A 23986-nucleotide genomic window follows, 5' to 3' on the forward strand; every position below is an offset into this window, starting at 1 on the left:
AGCATGAAGCTATTAATAAAACAGCAGTGTCTCTCTCTCTGCCAAGTGCGCCAGTGAGTGGAACCAAAAAAAATGACTTTGGGTTGGTTTAGAAATGAGCAAGTGTTGGCATGCAGCAGCTGCCTAGGAGTGAGGCATGGACACCAGGCGAGAGGGTAGGATGTGATTATTGCTTTTATGCATCTGCAGTTCAGAGGTGAACTACAAGAAGGAAAGATGGATTGTTTTGCTAGTGATAAGCTCTGCTTTGAAAGTAATTTTTCGTCTCTCTTCTTGACAGAATATGTGTGCTGTTAGATGGGAGTTTGTTTTCTCGCTGATATCTTGGTGGATATCTCCAGTGGATTTACAGTTTATGGGGTGTCACTGAGCAGACAAACACTGGTCCTAATACCTGTGGGACTCTGGATCATGGATGGCAGCTGGGTCTTCTGGTCTTGCAGTGCTGCTTCTGTTTGACCGGATGTCTGATTGGCATTGCCAACTTCAACATTCACCAGTCCCTTCCTATGTTATCCTGTGGCATCTCCTCTTTGGAGGCTGCAGCTGGCTCCCTGCTGTACATTGTGCCTGCCTTGGTGCACATGGGGGGAATTCAGATATCCTTCCCTCTGTGGAGGGGAAATAGAAAGACCCAGGGAATATGGGGACAGAGAAATGCCAGAATAGGTGAAAGTTGGAGTGCTCCAACATCCTCCTAGTGGGCTTGGCCACACCCTGTGGCTGGGCGAAAAGGGAGGAGTCCCTAAATGTGCTGCAAAACCTGATGCTGGGAAGGCAGTAATGTGCCAGCTGAGGCTCTGATGGAGGAAGTAGTGCTGGTTGCTATGGTTACTAAAGATATTAACCCTGTGGTGTTTGGATGGGCAAGGTTTAGTTAACTGTGCCACAGGCTGGGTAACTGTTTGGGAGCATGTGGTGTTCTGCTCTAAGAAGTTATGAGTTGGTTTTCAGGATTTGAAAAGCCCACGTCCCAACCACATTTTGAAGTGTGCCCTGGTCCTTAAGTGTGTCAGCAGCCTTCTTAGGGTGCAAGTGAGTTTTGGTAGCTCTTCTTTGTTGTGATGGTGAATGCCAACATTTCTCAGGGCAGGTTGCAGGTTTAAGTGGCCTGAGTCTGTCTCCAGCTTTAGTTCAAGGGTTAATCTTTGCATTAAATGGACTCTGAATTAGTCTTTAGTTTTTCTTCTAAAGAGAATGTTGAGCAAGCTTGGAAATCTGTTTTGTCTATTCTCTAATTTAAAATGACTGTCAGAATAAGGAACATGAAAATGTCTTCTATGGTTTACTGCATGTGTCTGATCCTGATTTGTGTGTCTGGTCTCTGTTTTCAGTGTGTATTTGAGCCATAGCTGTTTTAAGAAGAGCTTCTGTTTGGACATAGCCTTTTCCCCTTGGCTTACTTATTTTGTCCTCTGAATTCTGTGAACATATGACTCAGTCACTATCACCATTAGCTCTCATTTTCCATGGGGTGTAGAGTGCCCTAGAAATAAATAAATATGAGCAGAAAACCACAAATGGGAGAGTGTAGTCTGGGAAAACTGCTGATCTTAAAATCTCTCTTTTAGAAAAGAAAGCCCCTATTTACAGGATGCATTTAAAATGGAAGGGAGTATTGCTTCAGAGATATTTGATAGCCATGTCCTCCCCAGAACACAGACAGACTTCCTCGAGGCAGCACAGTGAGGCAGAGGATTTAGTATTGTATGTATCACAAAAAGCTGTTTTTAAGTCCCTCCTCTCCATCATGCCCTAAACAGGGCTCTTGAAGCAGTTGAAATTGCTGGATTTTTTTGAATCCACTCTCCCCTCCTTTCTCTATTGTGATCTGGTTTGTGACTCCACAAGAAGTTGTGTTGATGGTCAGTAAAAGTGCAGCCACCTTGGCCAGGAATGGGAGAGTAGGAGCTGCTTAGGCTTTGCTTCCAGAGAGAAAATAGTATTGTTGAGCTCTTAGCTGAGCTTATATTTGGGGTGTTTTTTTGTGGTTGGCTAAGTGCTGTGGGAGGTTGTGAAGGAGGATGGATATGTATTGTGCTTCTCCTCTTTGGGATTTTTCTGCTTGTTTGTGTCCAAGGTTTTACTTGTTGAGGTGTTGGTTTCCTTTATTTTTTGGTAGTAGTAAAAGTGTGAGTACTGAAAAAAGAGCTGCTAGGTCTCTAAGGGGCAGACTTGAGGAGTTGTGATTGTCTCCTGAAGGTACATGCTGACCTTTTGTTGCTCAAGTGAAGATAGCAAAAAAAATCCAAACTTAGGTTTATGCTGTTTGTGTATGCTCCTTACCTAGAAATATCAGTTTGTTGTCTGTCCCAGTGACAGCAAAAAGGATTAATGTAAAAACAGAATTGGGTTTACGTTTATCCCTAATCCAAATTTCATATTATGCAGCAAACCTGGCAGCTGTGAAGCTTGGATGTAAATACAGTAGCTGAAGAATGCATCTCCACGAATTCAGAAATGAAAGAATTAGTGTTTAATTTAAGATCCTGCTTGAATTTAGCTGTAGAAATAATAGTCATGGCCACTTTCCCCAGCAGCTGCAGTCGCTGCAGAAAATGCTTAAAAGACGAAGGTGAAGGAATGCAATTTTTCGTTTTAACTAAGGCAACTTTTGATGCTTATAGTAGCAATATTATGAATAGCAAAAAGAAGATAACCAGCATTCAAAGGCTGTGGGTGTATCCCTGAAATGGCTGAGTTGCCTCAAACTTAGATGCAGTTTCCCCTTTGTTTGTCATCTGCTGTGCTGCTTGCTGTTGCAGCGCTGTGTGGAAATCTCAGAGCAGTTCTTTCATCATTATTGCTGCAGGTTGATATTTCTGGAGCTTGAATGTGTATTTAAATTAAGATGAATTTTTAACCCTTTCACAGTAGTGGAGTCAGGAAAGCAATTTAGTTTGAGAAAACTAGGATGTGTATTTGGATGGATTGTAACAAAGGTACACCGGATTGTGTTGCTGTGTTTTGTGTTGTTGTTTGGTTTGGGGTTTTTTTTTCCAAACCCCACAAACAAAAAGCCTGAAGAAGAGAATGTGTTGGAGAGTATCCAGGAAAAGGATGTCTTATCTAAGGTAGCCGTGTTATCCTGGAGGAATTTTTGCTGCTGTGCTGGGGGGGGGAGGAGGTAGTCACCAGTTTCTTTATGTGCCTTGTTCTCTCCTGCCACCTGTTTGTTCCTCTGTTTCACTGCAGTGTGATCCAGGCCTTTTCCAAACGTGTCAGGATGACCCACTTTGAAAATGCCGGCTGCCACCACTGTGGGATTGAACTGGAGCTGGCGCTCGGGAGAAGCTTTTTTCCTACGAGAAGTTTAGAGACAGGATGACGTGGATGTAATGGAGTGATGATAGCCGTGTTAAGAGTTACCCTGGCAGTGAGCCTTGATCTGAAATACGTTTGGGAGCAGCCTTAGCCAGCCTGATCGGCGCTGCGCGAGTCGTAGGACCAGTATGACGAGAACTGGGAGGCTGCAGCTGCTTCACCCTGCTTGGCCCAGCCCTGGGACGAGCTGAGTGTGCTCCAGTCTTGCTTGGGGCATTTCAGAGGACTAGGTTGTTTTTTCTGGTGTTTTATGGTAGCTGTGAGCAAAAAATAGGAAGGGTCATGGAACTGAGGGTAACTTTCTATGTTCTTTTTTAAATTTCTTTTTCCTTAGAGAGAAGTTAGTCAGCAAGTATGTGTTTATAGGTATATGATGGAAGCTGTGCACAGGCAGGGAGGAGCTCTTGTGGGAGATGTCTCCATGGAGGAATGCTTGAGGAGGTCATAGTTGTAACAGCTTGCTATGATGAGTTCATATGCTGCCAAGTGTGACCTTTACAGACCTGCTAGTGCAGCAGGCAAAGCAGCTTGGCTTTCTCCAGGACATGTGCCAGAGCTTCCCTCATCGTTATGTGTTTGCTGTGGCATTATTTGCTCTAATTAGGAACCACTCCTACTACTTAATTTTCCTGTACTCTTACTTTTGCACTCCGTGTTACTTCCCTGTTCATGTGCTTCTTGTGCAGGTTCAAACTGTGGTAGGGTTATAGTGAATTTTCTAGCACTGCAAGGACTAGTGGTAATATATATACTTAATAACTTCTCAGTAAGGACTGAGTTTCTAACTTCTGGCCAAAAGCCATGATAACGCACCACTGATATTCCAGGGTCTGTTTAATAACATTGGTTTATCGTAGGCTTTTCTACAGGGTGTCTGAGGTCAGCTTTGAGAGCTGAGAGCCTGCATATAATCCAAGCTTCAGCATGTGCTGTATGAATCTGTAACTTGATTTTTTTTCTAAATTAACTGAATTTGACAGCTGCTTTAATACCTTAATATCTGTCAACATAACACTGCTACTGTGGTTTAGAGGCTACTGTAAGGATGGTGTTATTCAAGATCTGGCTGTGGAACCTTGCTCTCTTTCTGTGTGGACTTCTTGGAGAGGTCAGACACTTCTTTGCACCTCTTCTGCTTCTAAACCTATAGGAAGTAGACAAGTGCAAGAATGGATGCCCTGAGTGTTAGTGTCTCCCAAAGGCTGACCTGTCTGTCCTAGGGTGATCCACATCTGCTGAGGGCAGCAATGGTGTGACTCAGACTTGTCTCCTTCTTGCTGACTGCTGGCTTGCCCGATGCTTCCTTTTTGCCCAAGTGACATCCCTCACGGAGGTAACCAGGGGACAAATTGATCATTTCTTTTGCTTTTGTGTCCAATATAAAGGGAGTCAGCATGGCTTCTCCTTTCTTGTCACAGGCCTTATTATCAGTAACAGTAATAATGAGCTGTAGTTTATCCTGTTGGCTATTCTGCTCCCACGTACCCCTTGTGCGTGTGCCCTCATGCTGCACAAAGACCCTGTGTTGTGGGAAGTGGAGTTACACATGCTGTTCAGGAAACCTGGCTCTGATACAGGGCTCTCATTAGTCTGCATTTCTACAACAGCAGAGAATATAATAGTTCTGGGTTTTAGGAACTTTCAAAATCTCTTTGAGGTTGGAAAATGGACCTTGTGGAAGGTTTCACCATCTTTGGAATGTTTTCAGTCTGGGTATTCCTTGGTGGCTTCTGAAGCTTGTTGGCAGCAGGTTACTCAAAGCTTTATGGTATTCTTGCTGACTGTTTTGCAGACCAAGAATTTCAACGTATAAAGCATGACATGGATGAAGAGCTGAGAATGTTCCTAGGCAGGGTTACTGAAGCCTTGTGTTGGATTGCCTGTAACCTGACTGTGTGGTCTCCCATACTGATTCTGTCATTAGCCTGTGTCAAATTGGTGTGCTGTTGTTTGTTGGTTTTGTTTGTTTTTTAAATTAGCCAGTATGGTTTTTGGAAAGCATTCACTGGATCAGGCATTCTCAAGGAGTGAGCATGATAATTTCTCTACAGAAAACTGTGCAAAGGAGGTTTCTTCTAACCCAAGTTAGAATCCCCTGCTCTGAACAGTATGATGATTTTTTTTTTTTTAAATAATCTACTTCTCACAACTGTATTGATAATGTTGCTACTTGAGTTGCTTGGGTGTGTTGCTGCCTGTAGTTGAAGTGTATAATCCAAGGCTGTAACCTCCCAGCAGAGTGAACTCAAGCCATGGTTTGACAGCACAATAAATCTGGCTTTAGGGCTTCTCGGACTGAATTGAGAGCACTGTACTGAATAATGCAAAAAGCTATTCTGCCATAAACTCTCTTTGTTGTTTAGGTGTTTGCTGTGTGCATTTATCCTGTCTGTAACTTCTCTTTCTGTCTTGGAAGGTCATACATGGGAATGAGTGTTTTCTCCCTGCCGGAAGCTAATGTGTGCTGGGTTTCTGTTCTCACATGGGCTTTAAACCCAATATCAATTGCTCTGATAATTACATTTAATAGAGTCCAGTGTCTGTGTCTGATTTAGGATCAGGCTTGCAGAGCCAAATGATAGCCGTGCTCAGTTTCCATATGGTCACAGTTTAGGTCCCATGGTTATCCCATTTGGCACTTCTGTTCTGTGCTAGGTCCCAAAGACAGTATTTCCTCTTTGTTACTGTCCTGTCAGATCTCTCTCATCCTTTTCTGTCATACATCTGGCAGCATCTGGGTTTCTGGTGCCCAGGGCTCTGTAGATATTTAAACCTGTGCCATCCCTCCAGTAAAGTGGTGTTCAGTTTGCTATAGCCAACTATGCTATGTCTAACTAATTTGCTATGGCAGAGCAAATTTCTGACTGAAGGTTGAATGTGATGCATGTATAAGAAGCAGTCTTTCTTCCCAAAGGATCCTCTGTGGATGTCCTCACCATGGACATCCACATGGCCTTTCTGAAGGAGAACAGCAGCAACAGAGAGCATCAGCTGTCTGGCTTTCCTTATGGCAATCTTCATTAACACACTGCCCTGTTGTATATCACAGTGTGTGGAGACTTTTCATGGTATGATGGTGTCAGCAGAGGATGCAACTTCAGAAGGGAACATAATATTGGTAAAGGCTTTAAGAGTTGTATGTGTACTTAATAAAAGGCCCTTCCTGGTAAAGAGTTTAATATAGTTTTGGCAAGCCGCAAAAATTGTGCTAATTTGTCAGTACAGCAATGTCTGTAGTATAGCCTTCTAGCTGGTGTAGCAAAACCTAAAGGCAGATGAGTGGTGTCTTTAACCATCACTGAGGTTTCAACTTTGAACTCGTCCTTAGATGCAGGCTGTGCAAAGAGCAGTATTAAAAATAACAAAAAAGGAAGTAGGAAATACGGTGTTTCTTTTTAGTTTATTAGTGTGCCCTGCTTGGGAACTGATTGCCTTTGTGTGACAAAGGAAACTCTCAGTAGGTGTTAGGGTTTTAAAGGGATAAATCTCCCAGCAGTGGGGCACTCCATTTTATTCCTTGATTTATTCTCAGGCTGCAGTTTCTGTGCTCCAGGTGTGGTTCTGTGAACAGCTTTTTCCTCATCAGTGCAAGTTTACGTAGACCTGTTCCTACCTGCCTGCTCATCCCTGCCACTGTGCTGGGGCAAGGAATGAGTCGCACTTTCGGCTTCAGCCAGTCTCATTCCTTGCTGAAACTAGGAGGGCTCATCTCTTCTCAGGCTTGTGTAACCTCCCAACAAAAGAGGTTTTTATGTGGTACACAACCATATAAAACTTGAATAGCTTTCCACTTTGAATAGCTTGAATATGAATAGCTTTCCACTTTGGTGGTGGTCAGTGCCTTAAGTGGCTCCAGAGCTGGTACAGGACAAGGGGGCAGCCTGTGTGGGTAGGGCTGGTGATGGAACAGTCCAGGACTGCCCCTCGTAAGAGGTCAGAGCATCTCCATACTCTCAGCCACCACTCAGTGCTTGTATGCCTTTAACTGCATGCTTGGGTGAGGAAACTGATGTGCTGGGAAAGAGTTTTCCAGAAGAACAGTTTGCCAGTCTGCTTCCCTGGGATTCTAGGCAGGTGCTTGTGCTCCCAAGTGGAAAGAAGTGGATGGAGGATAGGGGTGCTTAGTCTGGTCCTGCTGCCATAGGAGACTTTTAATGCAGTGGCACCCTATGGTCCATGACACATGGAGAAGAGATGATACACAAGTAAAATCTGAGCAACAGAAAGGTAAGTGGGTGGGAGGTTGATAGATACTGTGGAGTCCCATGACTCAGGTTACAGTGCCCTGCTGCAGCATATTTTCTCTTGGTTCTATTCAAGTAAGCTTCTCCAGGTAAAGGGTAAGTCTTCCTTTGCCTTGTAATTGCATCCAGTCTTTATCCTCACCTGCTGCAGATGCAGTGGAGTTGAAGCCTAAATCCTCTTGTGGCTTCAGTTTTGTGAAGTGTTTTTTAAGTAGTCTTTGTGTCTGTGTAACTAGCACTCTCTGTTCCTAGAAGCAGTGTTAAAGGAGGCTGTGTGCTTGCCCTGGTGGGTCAGCACAGGACACAAAACACCTCTGTGCTCTGTCTCCCACTCTTGTCCTGCCTGTTACATCACATCTTACCAAGAAGAGGAAATAGCTTTTCCAAGGCATAAGGACCTTTTGAATAGAAACATTGAATAATTAAGGTTAAAACGACCTCTAAGATCAGATGGGGTTTAGTTTCTTTCAAGCGATTTTGTTCAGGATCTTTGCCTGCTTGCCCTGCTTCCAGTTGCAGCTAACTTTAGCGAGACAGTTGAGCAGACTCATGTGCTTCTGGCAGCTCTCTCTCCCGAGCTGGGACCACGAGGTGGCAGGAGTGTTCCACCGGTGCCGCCAGGGCAGCGGGACGGCAATGCAGCTGCTCGTTTTTATAGCGAGGCGAAAACTGTGCTCGGTTGTTTGCGCACCGTCATAATTGTGTTTTGGAATTTGGAAAAGTTTCACGTGTGTGTGTCTACACGTCCTTGTTTTCTTTATGTACTATTAATTTATTTTAGGTCTTGACTCTCTCTCTCTCTTTTTTTTTTTTTCTTTTTTTTTTTTTTTTTTCTTTTTTTTCCTATTCTCAAGGGAGATGGAAGGGAGGGAAAGATGTATAGCAACATCCAGAATTCCTTGCAGGTTCCAGCATTGATCAAACCCTGTGAAGCACATTACTGAGGCTGCAAAGGATGTTGCTTTTGTCCTCATTTCACCCTGTTCTGTCAGGGGATTGCATCACGTAATATGCAAAGTGTTCAGAGCTCCTGCAGTACCCTAGTAATAGGGGTGAGCTGAGGTTGCAGCAACAGCTCTACCTCTGCATTCCTGTTGCATTCTATAGGCTTTAGCACACTCGCTCATGCTGCAAAACTGCCTTGGGGTCACTGAGTTTGCTCAGCACAATGTGATTCTTATGGGGTCACTAAAAAGCAGTTTGGGTGAGGGGGAGAAATTCTCCAGAAGGACCCACTCAGAGAGATCATAATGTGATCAAATGGTGATGAGGGGAGTAATTATTTTCAGGCATTTCTCTTCTCAGAATTCTCCCGCTCTCCTGAAACAAGTGCTTGTGTTTTACGTCTCAATTCGCTGTTCAAGGATGTGGGACTGAAAATCAGCATTGCAGTTGTTTGCTCTTGTTCCTCCTTCCCTGTCTCAGCCAAGAGGGTCTGCTTTCCTTTGCCTCTGGTGAGGAAGTTTTGCAGGGAGGTGGTTAGCAAAAGGCAAGTCTTTATGAGAAAGCTGCCTGGGAACAGGAACACAAAATTCAGGGGGTTAAGGGCACCGTTTTGGTCAAACTCCCCTCTCTAGAGGGCAGGGGGCTAGAAGCATCTTTCTGTGCTTCCTTTGCCACTCCCTTCCATTTCCCTTACCTCTGTGGCCGTCTTAGTGCTACACCCAGGGTCCTTCAGACATCTCTTATTCGGGAGATGTGTTTTAGCATCTCAGCACTCTTTGCCCCTCTTTGCTGGTGACAGTGTGTATGTGAGGCTCTGTTCCCTTTGCATCCCTGCCTCTTGTGCTACTCCTGCCTTCCTGAGCATGACTGGCTGTAGGAAGGGGCTCTTTGGCCCAGTGCTCACTCCATTTTGGGAGTGGAGTGGACAGAGTGATCCTGCTCACCCCAACACAGCTAAAATGCATGTAAAAGAAGAAATGTAGCCAAGTAGGTGAAGAAATACAGTTTATGATTCTCTTCTCTGTCCCTCCCCCCATCTGGTTTCTAGTAGCAACAAGAGCCTTCACAGGAGCAATGCATCTCCTGTGTCACACAACTGTCTCTATTCAAGTATATTGTGGTTTTGGTCTAGTCTGTGTTGAAACATCTTTCTGGTGTAGGGAAGAGAGTTGGATGGGAGGTGAGGATACTCTTATCTACCCTGTTCAGGGAAAAGTTATGCTGGTAGGAAGAGTTCTGTGTGGTTTATTTTATGCTGGGGGAAATGGGCTGAGATTGCTCTGCTGCTCTTGCTTGTTCTCTTCTGGAAAGCAGCTCAGAACTGTGCTGGCACGCTGTTTCTTCTGGTGTAAGCCGGGCTCTGCCCCAGGCTCCTCTGGCTCTGAACTGTGATGTCTAAACAGATTGCTGGGTTAGACACCGAGCAGCGTGACTGAATGCCACTGAAATGCAGTGAGCAGAATTTCACATGCCCACTGCCCTGTGCTTGCTAGAGGTGCGGAGGGAAGGCAGAGATGGAAGAGGACAGTTCTTTATCTGGTGTGGCATGTAAAGCATTGAGCTTGTGGCAATTCCAGGCTCTACTGGTATGGGAAACTAAAGGGATCCTGTGACTCAGCTGGTGCCGTGCTCTTCCTTGCTTACTTCATATGGAGGGGGAAGGTAAAGAAAGAGTAATCAGAAGGATTGCTCAAGCGACTGTCATTCCTCTCGGATGGTGCAAGCATCAAAGCGAGTGAGCTCACAGTTAGCCAAGAAATGACAAGCAGAAGGGGCTAGATTGGCAGTAAGCAGGCAGGAAACAAGCCAAGAGGAGAGTACAGTGATGTACTCCTTGTCTGTCCTTCACCCACAAACGCTCTTTTAATGTTCAGGAGTAGTATTGCTGAGTGCTCGTGGTCAGTTTACTGCCTTATTGCCTTTTTCTTTTTCTTCTTTTCTCTTCCTCCACTGTAACAATGAGAGATAATACTGAGGCGTTACGGAACCTACCGTGACAGTAAAAGCATCTTTTCCTGAAAGCTTACTTTCATGGTGTCTAGTCACTCATAATCTACTGTGTGGCTCAGTGGTGTATTGACTAGTTTGAAGAGGAATCCTACTGATATGTGGGGACCTTGCTAATATTTTTGCTTAGTTAGGACAGAAAATGCTGTAATGATTTTTGGGGGAGCAAGTATGTTTTCATTACTTAAAAACATCAGGCATAAGAAAGATAATACTCTGGAAAGGAGAACAACCTCATCTCTTCTCTGTATATATTAAAGGATAAGATGCTGAAGGCGAATGAGGAGCTGTAGATCTTTCCATGGCGAAAGCAAGGTAGTTAATGCAGTAGTACTTAGCATTCAGGAGCCTAATTCAGTCTTGGACTTGAGAGAATTCAGCTCCTTTCCCTCCTCCTTCTTTCACGTCCTCCTTAGACAAAATATATAACACTGCATGTGTAATACCTGGTTTTTTTTAAGGAAGCAGAGAGCATTTAGCTGAACTACAGGGAAATGCTGCATGTAGGGTTTCCTGGAAGCCTTTATTCTTGATGTGGTTTTATAACTCTGGATGCACCTGAAGTTGCTGTTCTGCCCCCATCCTACTGATGTTGCCTGCCCCATTGGGCATGTGGAGGGAAGGGATGGTGTGCAAATGAGGCAGTTCCCTTCTCTGTCCTTGTTTACCCTGTGTGTCTCCTCTGGATCATGTTCTCTGCTTGGGATGTGGTTTTGCAAGTTGTTTTTTGTTTTTTTTTTTTTTTTTTTTTCCCCTGTGGTGAAGCTGATTTTCAAGGTTCATACTAGGCACTGGTAACCTTCAGGATGTTCTATTAGGCAATGCAGCAAATTCAGCCTAGGAAGTTGATCATTGTTCCAAGCACCTCCACTGCCTTTGCAATTATTTTATTATGTTTCCTTTGTGCAAGAAAAGGTTGTTTGCAAGAAGGGATGGTTTTCATCCCAGTTCAACACAGTTCTTAGAAGTAATTTGTTGATTTAGAGAGACCAGATGCATTTGTGTTGTAGCAGTGCAATTGAATGGTTGTGACTAGACCTTTTTCCAACAGGCTGATAAAACTTTTACTGAATGGATCTGGAACATGGAGCAATGTACAGGTTTGTCAGCCTGTTGGGAGTTGCCACTGTGTGCAGGTGGGAGCTTGGAAGGACAAGAACTTTGTGGAATGTCCTTGCTAATGTGGAACTGTGCTGTGCCTGTGTTACAGCATGCTCTTCTCCTGCCCCAACATATGGTTGTATTAATATTCTCATGGACTTTTGCAGGGCACTTGACAAGGCCCTCTTTACAACACCTTTTTGTGAAAACGAACACAAAATGTTTCTACTTTTCCTGTCCAGATGAAGGTCTGTGATTACTCTCACGTCGTATTGGCTAGTCTAAAAATGGGATGTCTACTTTAAGTACCTAGATCTAAATTCTTGTTATTAATGACAAGTTGAAAATAAGAGGCTGGTACTTTCCTGCTGTGTGTTTTCTGATTTATCCTTACTGTTTTCCCAGTACCTTTTGAGCTTATAGCTTAGTTTAATAAGCTGAAGGAATAATTGAGGACTGTCCCAACTTGAACGAAAAGCTTTAAAGAATCCCATGCTTTTCCGTAAGAGTGTTTATAAAGGTAGAAAATATGCAAGAAGCACATATGAGAGCTGAAGTTAATCATGATGTCCAGACTGTGGGAAATGTGGCTTCCTTAGCTGCAGAGTGCACAGAACCATTTCCTTGCTGCGTATGCTCTCCGTGAGTCTTGTGCTCAGCACTGGAATTTGCTTTCATCCCTCCCTGGGTATCTGTAGAAAAAGAAGGGGGAATGATTTTTGAGTTCATTGCTATGTGACTCATTGTGAAGTCCAGATTTTGTAGAAGGATGAGAACTTTGGCTGTGTGTATCAGTTTTAGGGTACTAGCATGTTGTTGGGGGTTGTACAGACAACCACTGCTTTTAGCATCTTCCACTCCATTAGGTGAAGCAGGAGTCTCACCTTTTTGTTTAATTTTCTATTCTCAAGAGTGTTATTATCATTACATTGTGTTTAATAATGATCAGGCACAAGGGCACAGACTTCAGAACACTGCTGCTGACTTTGATCCATTCCTCTCTAATGGGTGCTGTTGGACATAATGTGGGCTCAGTCACTCTGAGTGAAGCACATTTGGATTTAGTCCCATCTATACAAATTATAACTTCTCAGGGCACCTTCACATTGTAAAGATTAAAAGCTCATGGGGCATAATAATACAAGAGTGTGGGGTTTGGTCCAAGATAAAAACTGCTTAGACCTAAGTATTGAAAAATTTATCAAGATATCTGCAGTGATTGTGCAACACTAGGATTCTGACAGTATTGGAAGGTATGGATTGTGTTCGGGGGTGTTTTTCCTAAAGAAAACAACTACTTTGGGGCTATTAAAAAAATCACCACCAATGAACTGATAAAAAACCTTCCACAACATGAACGCACCCCCCAAAAAGCAGCTGACACGGTCATGTCTACAGTTTTGATGAACAAGGTCTGAAATACTATAGGCTGTGTGTTCAGAAGTACTGGAACTGGATTGGAAATCGGGGACCATTTAGGCTTGTTGAGGAAAATACTTAGTTTGTCTGGTGGCTTGGGTTTTTTACATTTCCTTCTGTTCCTGAACTGTTGAAAACAGTAGCTGTTCATGAGAGTTCTCTGTGGAGAGCTGAAGTCAGAGCTGCTGATCTGGGTTTTAGACTGGGAAAGGGAAGGGAAGGTGAGGTGAGATCATTATATGAAATGCACTTACACCTTCTCTTTGTTTTTCAGTGGATGAATATATTGCCATTGCTAAAGAGAAGCATGGATACAATATGGAACAGGTAACAACCCTTTGAATCATTTATTTTAACATATTTTTCAGCAAGTATTCAAACATGACTTCAAGTGACTGCCTAGACCTGCTTCTTTCTTTCTGTGCCTTCTGTGTTTTCTCCTCTACTACTTGTCCAATAACTGACTGTTCCTAATAGTAGCCTGTGCTCTGTGGATATAGGGTTCACACCAAGTTTTACATCCAGAGTCAAAAGAAGAAAAACAAAACCATTGTAATTTCTAATGGAGCCTGGCCATGAGTATTATGGTTCCTCTGGTGACTGCTTCTTGAGCACTTTCAGAACCCCTAAACAATGTTTAAAAGATTGGCTTATCTTTGGACGGCTGCCTGATTGCACTGCAGTTTCCAGCTGACTGCTCCATCTCTGCTTCATGGATGTCTTGGCAGTTATTAATGAGCTATTGAGCCATCATATGCTTTTCTGAGGCAAACCGATAGCCACAGATATTTACCTTAAAACTGTGCTGCAAATCATTTTGCATTTCACAGATGAGCACCGTGGCTGTCAGTGCAGTAAACAGGGGATGACTTTGCCAGCAGCCACTGACCTCAGCCAGTACCTGTAACCTAGGGATGGAAATCCTGGTCTGAGGACTGTGTACTAATCTTTCCTGTATTAACTGATAATGATTTCAAAACTTGCTGGGGAGATGAGTAGATCTGTGCCTGGGAAACTTTTCTGAATTCTGTGGAGTTTCCTCATGCGCTAATACTTGCTCGGAAAGGGAAGGCAGGGAATCTCATGACTTACTGTATTGGCAAACCACATGCTGTCTCTACAAGTACAAAAACTTGAAAGTTGATGAAGTTGTTCTGACAGAGGCTGTGAGCATAGAAGCAAATGGTTGGGATGGGCAAGGGCTTCTATGTAAATGATCCTGCTGTCATCCTTGAGTCAGACTTTTAGTGGTTGATACTCATGCTGAAAAAGACTTCTTCCTGAACAAGAACAGTGAAGCTGAGATAGCCAGCAAAATTTCCAACAAAACCAGGAATGATCAGACTAGATAATGGTAATTTCTAAGAGCAGAAAACAGCAATAAAATGACCATGAAGGCATCAAAAGGCTGTGAACTTAAAAAATGAAAATAAAGATGGTAACTCGCTTCAGCTGATACTGGTATACCCTAGTATTGGTTATTGTGGATAGCATTTTCCAAGAGAGCTGCTCTTGAAATAGTAGAAAAGCATTTCATTATTTTAGTGAAGAAGTGTTGTTTGGAAAGTAAGGACTGATACAGATGGCTGATGAAAATGAAGCTTGTGATTTTTTTTAAAAAGCCCTCTGAATTCTTGTGGTTTGAAAAACTTAAATTTAGCTAACAGAGATTTGCATTAATTTTAATATTGAAAATATAGACATCCCACTCATTCCTTGAAGTCCTTATCTCCATTTTTCTCTCCCCCTCTGTGTACAGAAGTTGCATGACTTGCCACATCAGAGTGTAATATGGCTGAGCAGCTTGTAAAAGTGTCCCTGCTCCTAAAAATTTTCTCATTCCTTGTGTAGCACTCTCACATAATACTCTGGAGTTAAACATGTTTCCCAGGTCCTTTGGGATTTCCTAGAGAGCTGTGCTAGGCATTTTCAGGAAATAACTGCAGAGAATCTAGCTTGTATTGCTCTGGAAGGCATGCATTCATTTTGTATTACAGGGACAAGTGTCAAGGCTTTCAAATCAGGATGATTATTTGTGTCACCAAGGGAAACTCTGTCTTCAGCAGGTATCATCAGAGTTGCTGTTGGCTGGGTAACTGGACAAGCTGATACAGACTCCCTGGAAGCCAGTAAAAGCTCACATTAGCAATTGGCCACTGTCTCCGGGCTTTGCTGACCAAGGCAGCTCTCTCCCACACCGCATTCCCCTGACAGCCGGTCACTTTGCTCTTCTGTCCAGGTGGCTTGGCTAACAGTCATCATACAGAGATTGCCTTTTCTCCACTTGTGCCCACTGCCCAAAACATCCTTTTAAAGGCTGAGATATGCCAGTCTGCTGAAGGGAGTGGGAGCTGCTGGCAGGATGCTGGGGTGTGTGCTCCTCTGCCCAGCAGTGTTCCTGTCCAGCTGCCTGATCTGCGCCAGCCCGGCTCCCATCCCTGTCCTTTCACTCCCCTTGCCGGTGGCTGAGTGCCCTGTTGTTGGCTCTGCTGCTGTTGGACGATGGCTGGAGGCTCAGGACTGTGCTGGTGGGAGGCTCTGCAGCCAGGGCAGGCAAAGGGCAGGCTTCCCAGAGGCCAGTGAGCTTTGGCAGGGCAGGCGCTTCAGCTGGTGGTGCAGACAGCTGTGGGTGGTTGTGCTCAGCTGTAGTAGTCGTAGACTTTATGAAGCAGCACAGCCTGGATGTGGCCTGGGCTTTCCTGCCAGGCTTTGTCAAGCACTCTGGGAAGGCCCTGTGCCCATCTGTGTAGGAGTGCAGAGTTCTTCCAGGGCAGCATAGGTGGAAGAGTAATAATGATCTCCTGTTAAATAAGCCTGTAAGAAAAATCTTTTTGTTTACCCCTTGCTTTATGTAAGCATCTCTCCCCTCAGTCCTCACTAACACCTCAGTGCTATTTAATGTTACTCTTCCCTCCCAAAATGTTCCATTCCTTGTTTGTCTCTTGCTTCCTCGCAAGGATGTCAGGTAGATCTCATATTTGAAGCTGAAGGAGCTTGTCAGGGGAGAGAAAACTCAGTCTTTCATGACTGCAAAATAGTTTCTTTGACCTCCATCCTTGCCGGAACGGCTGTGTGGCTTCTGTGATATCTCGAGTGCCTGTGCTGCAGCTGAGATTATTATTAGTTCTGCACGGTGTCAGAAGGGAGGAGAAGGTGTCCAGGCAGCACTGAGAGCCCAGTAGGGTCTGGGCAAGATCTTGGATGACACAAACATTTATATGCATGCTCGCTGCAGAGTCTCAGGGGTGTGAGATCCCATAAAGGAACTGCTTTTTTGCATAGCAAAGCATAATGGGGAAACCCCGATTTTGGAGGGATTTTGTAATGCTGGGCGGCCAGGGTGAAACTGGCCGTGAAATGAGATGAAGGTAACTATGGCTGTGAAACCTGAGCCGAGTTTGCATATGGTGAGCGGGTTACTCTTACGTTTTACTCGGCATGTTAGGGATTGTTTTCACTTCACAGCAATTGTGAAAGGCTGGTTTTTAGCTCTGCAGAGTCAGGCCTTCCCAAAATGACTCGCAGTGGTTGCTGGCATGCCAGAGGTAGTGTTGTGTCATGACACACAGGGGCTGTGGACCCCTGGGAGAGGGGGCTGCACATGAGTGTCTGGGAGACAGCGGAACAGGAATGATTTGCAGGTGGTGGAGCACAGCACAGGCACTTTGTCTTTGGAACTGAGAACCAGAGACTGCAACAGCAAAATGATGCCTCTCTCAAGGAAACAAAAGAGCAGCCCCCAGAATGAGTGAGATTTATTCCTCCTTTGGGCCAGGGACTTTTTAGCAGCCAGTCAAGGTGGTGCAAGTTCTCAGCCTTTCCTTCTTCCAGTTCTTGTTTCATTCTCTTCCCCTTCATAAAGAACCCTGTAAACAATTGTAAAAACCCCCAGTCAACTAAACCATCCTTCTAATTGCCAGGAAATGGAGTCCAGCACTGGAAAGAAGCTGCCTTTCATCCAGTGTTTCTTAGGTAGACTTCCCAAGCCTTTGCTCAGCTTATCTGTGCGTACCATGATGAGTAAAGCTGAAGTAATTTCTTAAGTTTTTTCTCCCACCTTTCTGTTGGTAATCTTTTATTACATGATGACCTGTGGGGTTTTGATAAACTTTGGGCTGGTCTTCACAGCCTATCTTGGAGGCAGATTCCAGGTTTCTTGCACTCAGAAAAGCATCTGATGTAGCTGAGAATTAAAATTAGGTCTAATGTGTTGCCGGAGAAAAATGCTGTAACTCTCCCTTTCCATTTTCCAGTAATGTTTCTTTTGATTACAATTGTCACCTTGGTGTCTGTATTATTTCTAGGCTCTTGGGATGCTGTTTTGGCACAAGCACAACATCGAGAAGTCTTTGGCAGATCTGCCGAACTTTACTCCATTCCCAGATGAGTGGACAGTGGAAGACAAGGTCTTGTTTGAACAGGCCTTCAGTTTCCATGGGAAAACCTTTCACAGGATCCAGCAGATGGTAAGTGGTGTTGCAGGAATGGAAAAGCTGAACAGTTTGTCGTCTTCAGTGCTGTTTGTGCTGAATGTGTGTCTAATGCTCTTGAGAGAGAACAGGCCAAAGGGGATGTTAGAGGGAAAATGCTACTGTGAATAGAAAGAAACAATATTATTCCCAGAGTCTCTGTAGAAGTGTTTTCCTGAAGAGCTTTACTGTTCAGGATAAACTATGGCTGTGTGATATTTTTTTGGTTGGAAATTACAGTTTTCAGTCCCCTGTGTGCTATGGTAGTGTTTGTCTCAGCTGGAGTTCAGGCCTGGTCTGTACACATATGCCCACATATATGCAGTAAAGATCATCTCTGTGCAAAGTTGATTTCCTTTCTTACAGCCTGATTTTTAGGAATTAATTTTATTGAATGATGAAGTCTGTGCTTAATGTGATTTGACGCCGTCAGCAGATGCTGTGCTGGAGGTTTATACGTCCTTGCAAACTCCAGTCCTTTGCTTTTGGTTGCTAATGATACTGTTTTAAACGTATATGATTGAAAACTTCAAGGATAGGTTTCTTCCTCAAAGGGAAGTGTTAGGGAGTGTGCAGTTTTCGTTTGAAAGAGGTAGAAGATGGATTGTAAACATTTTTATTAATTGTATCTTGAGAGTGTCTTCAAGTAGTTCATCACCTGGGTGGGAGCTAGACTTTGTTCTTTGCTCTCCTTCAGTAAAATGGCCTCTTGAGTATTCCAGCAGGACCCAGTTCCACCGTCTGTGACCCTTTAAAGTGAGCCTAGGCTGTTGCAGTCTGCTCAGCCTCTTCAAAAAGCACATGTGACACAGGTCTGTGCTGATGATCCCACTGAAAAGCAAAAGGTGACTTGCCTTCTAAGGAAGAAGGTCCCTTTTCAAAAGGGTGGCAGAAAGAGGCTTGTTTTTGTCACGTCCTTGATGTTCCTTGTCCTTCACTGATACTCATTTCCAAATGTTCTTGGAGTCCTAGGGTCTCCCACTCCCTTGGGTCTGGTGATAGAACTCTTGAAGAGTGAAGCTGCTTTATTCCTTTTGAAGAGTGGAACTGCTGTGTTCTTATATAGGAGGGAAAATAGGGCAGGGGAATGTCCTGGGGAAAAAAGAGAACATAAAGCCCGTCCTGTTGTTGGTTAACTGCCAAAGCAAGAAATTCTCAATTCAGTTTATGTGCAGAAGTATGGCTCCCTGTCCCTGGGTGAAGTGCATTCCAATACAGGGATGCCAAGCTCATGCACGGTTCCCTAGGTAATGATATTTTTTACTGTTGCTCCCAGGAAAGTGATTCTGCATGAAAGGAATTAAATGGCACGAAGCTTTGTGTTTAGCAGGGGACAGGAATCAATGGCTCGGGAGCATGTTAGTTGTTAGTTTGTAGATGCTGCCCCGTTAGCACCCGTGCAGATTGGAACTGAGGGGAGAAATCTCCAAAGCCAGAGAATGAAAGGCAAGTTACATTATTTACCAGAGCTGGTTCTGATATTTTGGCACTCTTAGCACAGGTTTATAGCCAAGTGGATGTTTGTCATGAACAGCCTTGTCCTTGAGTTTGTTCTGTGGAACTCTTTTAATTTCAGAACACCAGCCTGTTGCATGGCTGTTGGCAACACAACATTGACTTAGCACCTGTGCGTTGCCAGCACCGATGGATTTCTGCCTGTGTGCAGCTGTGGGCCAGAGTGGGAGTGCTGGTGTGATCTGTTATTAGAATCTAAAGTCAGTCTGCAGTTTGAAAACCAGGCTTGTCTCAGGTGAAGACTTAAACTGCAGTGTTTGAGTGAAAGAGATCTGGCTCTTGCTCAGAGTTTTGTTTTCCTCCCCACCTGCTCTGCCCTCCAAACTGAATCAGACACTTTAGTAAAACATGTTTTATTCATCCGAAAAGACTAGACTTGCACCTTTTAAAAGTCCTGTGTAAGAGTGTCCATGCAGAGCACCTCAAAAGTAGAGAATTAGTCTTAATGTAGTTTTATGCTTTTTGGAGGCAGACTTTTCTTTCCTAGCTACAGGGTAATTTGTGTAAGAGGACCAAAAAAAAAAAAAAAAATTGTATTTTCCTGTACCCTCAGTTCACCATACAGTAGCATTTCACCTTTTGAAAACATCCTTTCTTGAGACCTTTGAATAGACTTTGTCATGTGAATGGTGTGAATAAATCTATTTAACCAAACATCAAAGATATGCTTGGGATGTTTCCAATTCAGCAGTTTCTGTGATTGTTTACATGTGTCTGTGTTGGCTTTTAGGTCTGTTCTGGCTTTGAAACTGTTATCTCAGTTTCAAGGCCTTCTTTCAGATTTGCTCTTGCTATGTTCCCCTATTCTGGAGGGAACCAGCTACTTGTCTGGTGAGTGGAAGCTTGCTGAGATGCTCATTAGAGATCTTGATGTCCTAAATAGTAGGCACTAACCTGAAACACTCCCCCACAGATCATTTTTGGAAAGGTTGCAGAACTGCCTTGCTTGAACCTTTGAGAGAATCCAGTGTAAAGAGGTCAAATGTTCCTTGGAAAACCAGACCAATTGTATGTGAACTTCTGGAGATGCTTTACATATAAACATATAAAAGGATACATGTTTAATTTACAGCTTCCTGACAAATCAATAGCCAGCCTGGTGAAATTTTACTACTCCTGGAAGAAGACAAGGACTAAAACTAGTGTGATGGACCGTCATGCTCGTAAACAAAAAAGGGAACGTGAGGAAAGGTAGGTTTGCAAGCAGAAAGGCTGTGTATTGCTGCACACTGATTTCTTTAGTCTATCCCAGAAATTCCTGTTAGCTTCTAAGAAACTAGATGTAGGATTTTCCCCAAAATGTTTCCTGGTACCACACCTTTCCCCACCCCTCTTCCCTGCTATGTTTTGCTCTGCTTAAAGCCAAAAGGCAGTTGGCAGTTAGCTGTGCTCTCTTTTATGACACTGCAATCCTGATTCCCTTTTAGTGCACTGGTTACATTCCCACCATTCTAGAACTTTTTCTCTGATACTGCTTGAGGGTTGGGAAATTGGAATTAAAGCTGTTTACAATCTGATTGGCACTGTTGTGAGCAGAGCCGGAAAAGCTGATAAGCAGGTCAGTAAAGGGGTTTAATGGAAGAGCTGAAATCTGCCTTTATTTCCTCCATGTGATGCTCAGCCGAGTGAGAATGTGCACCTGCTCCAGTGCAGGACCCCTCTCAGCCTGTGCCTGTACACACACAGACCTTTCCTCTCCTGCATTTTAGAAAACTCTGACCAAGCATAAGGCTGCCAGGCCAAGCTCCGTTCTCTGAGAAAGGTGAAGTTAAGGTTCTGATTTTGAGTGACTGAGAAGAAGGTAGCAGAGGGGAACTTATGATGAGCTCTCTGACTGAGTTGTTCCAGGGAGTGCTGGGTACTTTGGCATTTGGGTGAGGCTGGTGGTTTTCAGGAGGTCATTAGCTACTGAGCTTTAGCAAATGAGCTTGACTCATGCTTTTTCTGTCAGCTCACCCTCTTGGATAGCCATGCAGGCCCTTGAAGGTAGGTCAGCAGTGGCCTTGTGCATATTGGTGTAAGTGTCTGTACAGTTACTGTCACTTGGTGACTTCACCTAGTTCTGGAGCTGAAAGAGCCTCAGAAATGCAGAGGATTCAGGTGACTGTGGGGAAAACAAGTGCTCGGAATAGCAGCAACTCCATCTGTTTGATGCAGGTGCCTTCTCAACCTGCTCTAAAATGCAATTAATGTCTTTGCAGGCCAAACTTGAAGTGTGCCTGCCTTTGGAAGACTTCTGACATAATTGGGGAAAATTCTGCAAGAGCCTTTTTTCTCAGAGGAGTTGTTGCATTTCCCAGTTGACTGTGTGCTGGCTCCACTGCATATGAGCAAGTCTTGTTTGGGAAGGGGGAAGAAACGTGTTTCTAGGGTTGAGCTGTGATACACCAATGACTCACTCAACCTCTCCCATCTCTCCATTAGGTCAGCAGTACTTGCTTAACAGGCAGGGCCAGGGAGAATACTGCCAGCCAACTTGTCCAGTATTTGGTTGGCTTTCTTTGACCTGAGTCTTTTTCCATTCTATTATTTTCTCTGCAAAGGCTGTCTATTTTTCTGCTCACCATCCTGGTTGTTGGGGTTTTCTGTTTGTTTAATTTTTCAGTTTTCCTACTAAGTTATTGGGGAGGGGAAATCTTTTATATGGAGTATGTGTTTCTCTGGTATTATGTAATTTAAGGTCTTTTAATACTCATCTCTCTTTTTGTTCTGTGCTCATAAATGAAATTATTGGAATTTAGAAATACAGCTCTCAGTACCTATGCCTGTTTGCTAGGAAAAGTAGCACCTCAGACCATCTGGTGAATGGGAAAGAACTCTATGGGCTGCCATGTGCTGTAATTTTGTGTTAATTTTGTAACCTCTGAGGAAGGCAGCTGGCTTGGAAATGCTTAACTTGATTTACATCTGCAGGAAGCTGAGCACCAGGCCGTCAACTTGATGTTTGATTTCTGTTCTCCCCCTCCATTATGTAAAACAGTCAAACCCCTACACCCTCAAAGGATTTGTCAGTGCAGCCACGCAGGGTGTGGAATCTACTGCGGGTGAGTTTAGGGTGCCTGGAATTTCAGGTTGCTCTGTGCCATTTGGTGTTGGCAGAACTTCAGAAGTGTTCTTTGGTTATGGCAATCAGTGTCTATGACTGCAGAAATGAGAGGGTGGGCTTCAATTTAGCTCATGTCTAGGGAACTTGCTAGAATACAAGAGCAAACTATCAGCACAGCAAAAACTGTTGTGAAAAGGCTGAAATCTGAACCTAGGAAGAACACAAGGAAGTTCTTTTGGAGATGGGGTTAAGAGAAGGGGCAGTCTGAGGTATCTCACTCGAATACCTCTCTCCCTTTTGTGGCTAGGCAGGGAAATTCCCCAACCCATCAGACTGCCACTAACACAACTCTCCGGTGCATTTGGGACCAGGTTTTCAGCAGCTGTTCGAGGTTGTATGTGAGGGGCTTTGTGTGTGCAGCTCTGGGAGGGGATGCTTGGGAGTTGATTGCCTGGAATCATCATTACCCAAACTAAATGTCTTGTGAATCAGCTCTTGGTTTGGGAGAGCAGAAGTGGCTTGTACAACTGACTGCTACTGTGGAGAAGGATGGCAGCCCATTCTTCCTTAGGATGTGGCTGCAGCAGGGAGATGGCCACATGAGTGCTCCTGGCACAGCCAAGCTCACCAGCACCTGCTGTGCCTGCTGGCTCCTGCTGTGACACAGCCCTGCCCTGCACTGGAGCTGTGACATACCTGCACCAGCTGATGCTCCTCAGCACAGGCTATGAAGTTTGATATGACAAAATAGGTTTATTTCTTTTGAGTAGAAAAAAACGCTTTGATTGTATCAGCTCATTTCTTCTGTTTCTGGGCATCATTTCAAGTGCTGCAATTAGCTTTGGTTGTGTACAGTACAAAAATTCTAAATTGTGAAAATGCATTTGATTTAATATCTGATTAAAATTCCACTTAAGCCATACTGGGCAGGTGTGCCAAGGTGATGTTCAATATGGCCCCAATTTCATGCCTATTCTTAGTCTGTAACTGATAACATCTTATTCTTCTCCAGGGGAGAATGAAATGTCAGGTTGTCACTAAAAAAAACCAACCCCCCCCCCCCCAAAAAAAAAAAAAAAAACAATTCCACAAACAAACCAAACACTTTTGTGCTTGTTCTTGAGGGAGTTCATCTTGTGCATGTCTGTTTTGCTAAATATTAAGGAGTTGTATGAAATGTGTTTTAGCTACTTGCTGTATTTTTAAGTCTTTCTGTCTCAGTTTGCCTCAAGTAAAAATGTCCCATGTTCTTTGAAAGATAACTTGTGGAATTAATTTCAAGTCTCTTGCCTTCATCTGTGTAGATTTATTTTTCCCAAGTATGCTGCTGAGAAGCGTTCCTGTATGCACTGTCCTCAGAATTAAGAATTTATTGACTTAAACCAAACCCCCAAAAAATCAACACCAACCCCCAAAAAACCGACATCCTGGGAATGAAACTAAGGAAAGCTGTTGGGCTTGCTGTGGCATTCATGCATTTGTTTTAGCATGCTATTTATAGAAAAAGAGAGGCTCACAAACTAATACAGTGCTGTTTGCTTTTGTCTTCCAGTGAGGATGAAATGGAAGAAGCAAATGGAAACAACCCTATTGACATTGAAGTTGAACAAAACAAGGAGAGCAAAAAGGAGGTATAATTCTGTTTCTTACTCCTGTACAAATGAAAGTGTTTACTTACTAGCTACTTTGTGTAGAAGCTGACAGTATCTAATTTTCTTTAGTACTTTGTAAAGTTGTCATACAAGAAAAGGAATTGTCTTCAGAATTATTCTTAGATCAAGACAAGTGTAGATAAATAAGTTATTATGGATAGACCTAGCAAAATTTAACCCATGATAATGTCCTATGTGATTGTTTTCAGTTTCTTTTATCCTCTCATTAGCTGTGTTAGCTTAAACCATGCAGTAGTTTAAATC

General features: G+C 43.7%; 1 protein-coding gene across 2 annotated transcripts in view; it reads left to right on the forward strand.

Moving 5' to 3' along the window:
- Positions 1-23986, forward strand: part of RCOR1 (REST corepressor 1) — an 83001-nt gene that overhangs the window by 45943 nt on the left and 13072 nt on the right. For both annotated transcript variants that reach the window (XM_066188841.1, XM_066188842.1), the window contains 4 exons: positions 13315-13367; positions 17345-17506; positions 20097-20215; positions 23623-23701. In XM_066188841.1, coding sequence (XP_066044938.1) covers positions 13315-13367; positions 17345-17506; positions 20097-20215; positions 23623-23701 — 413 coding nt within the window. The remainder of the gene's footprint in view (positions 1-13314; positions 13368-17344; positions 17507-20096; positions 20216-23622; positions 23702-23986) is intronic.

Source organism: Chamaea fasciata, unplaced genomic scaffold, assembly GCF_029207755.1.
Source record: "Chamaea fasciata isolate MVZ Bird 193981 ecotype frontalis unplaced genomic scaffold, bChaFas1.0.hap1 SCAF_7, whole genome shotgun sequence".
In the NCBI taxonomy this organism is placed as follows: Eukaryota; Metazoa; Chordata; class Aves; order Passeriformes; family Sylviidae; genus Chamaea; species Chamaea fasciata.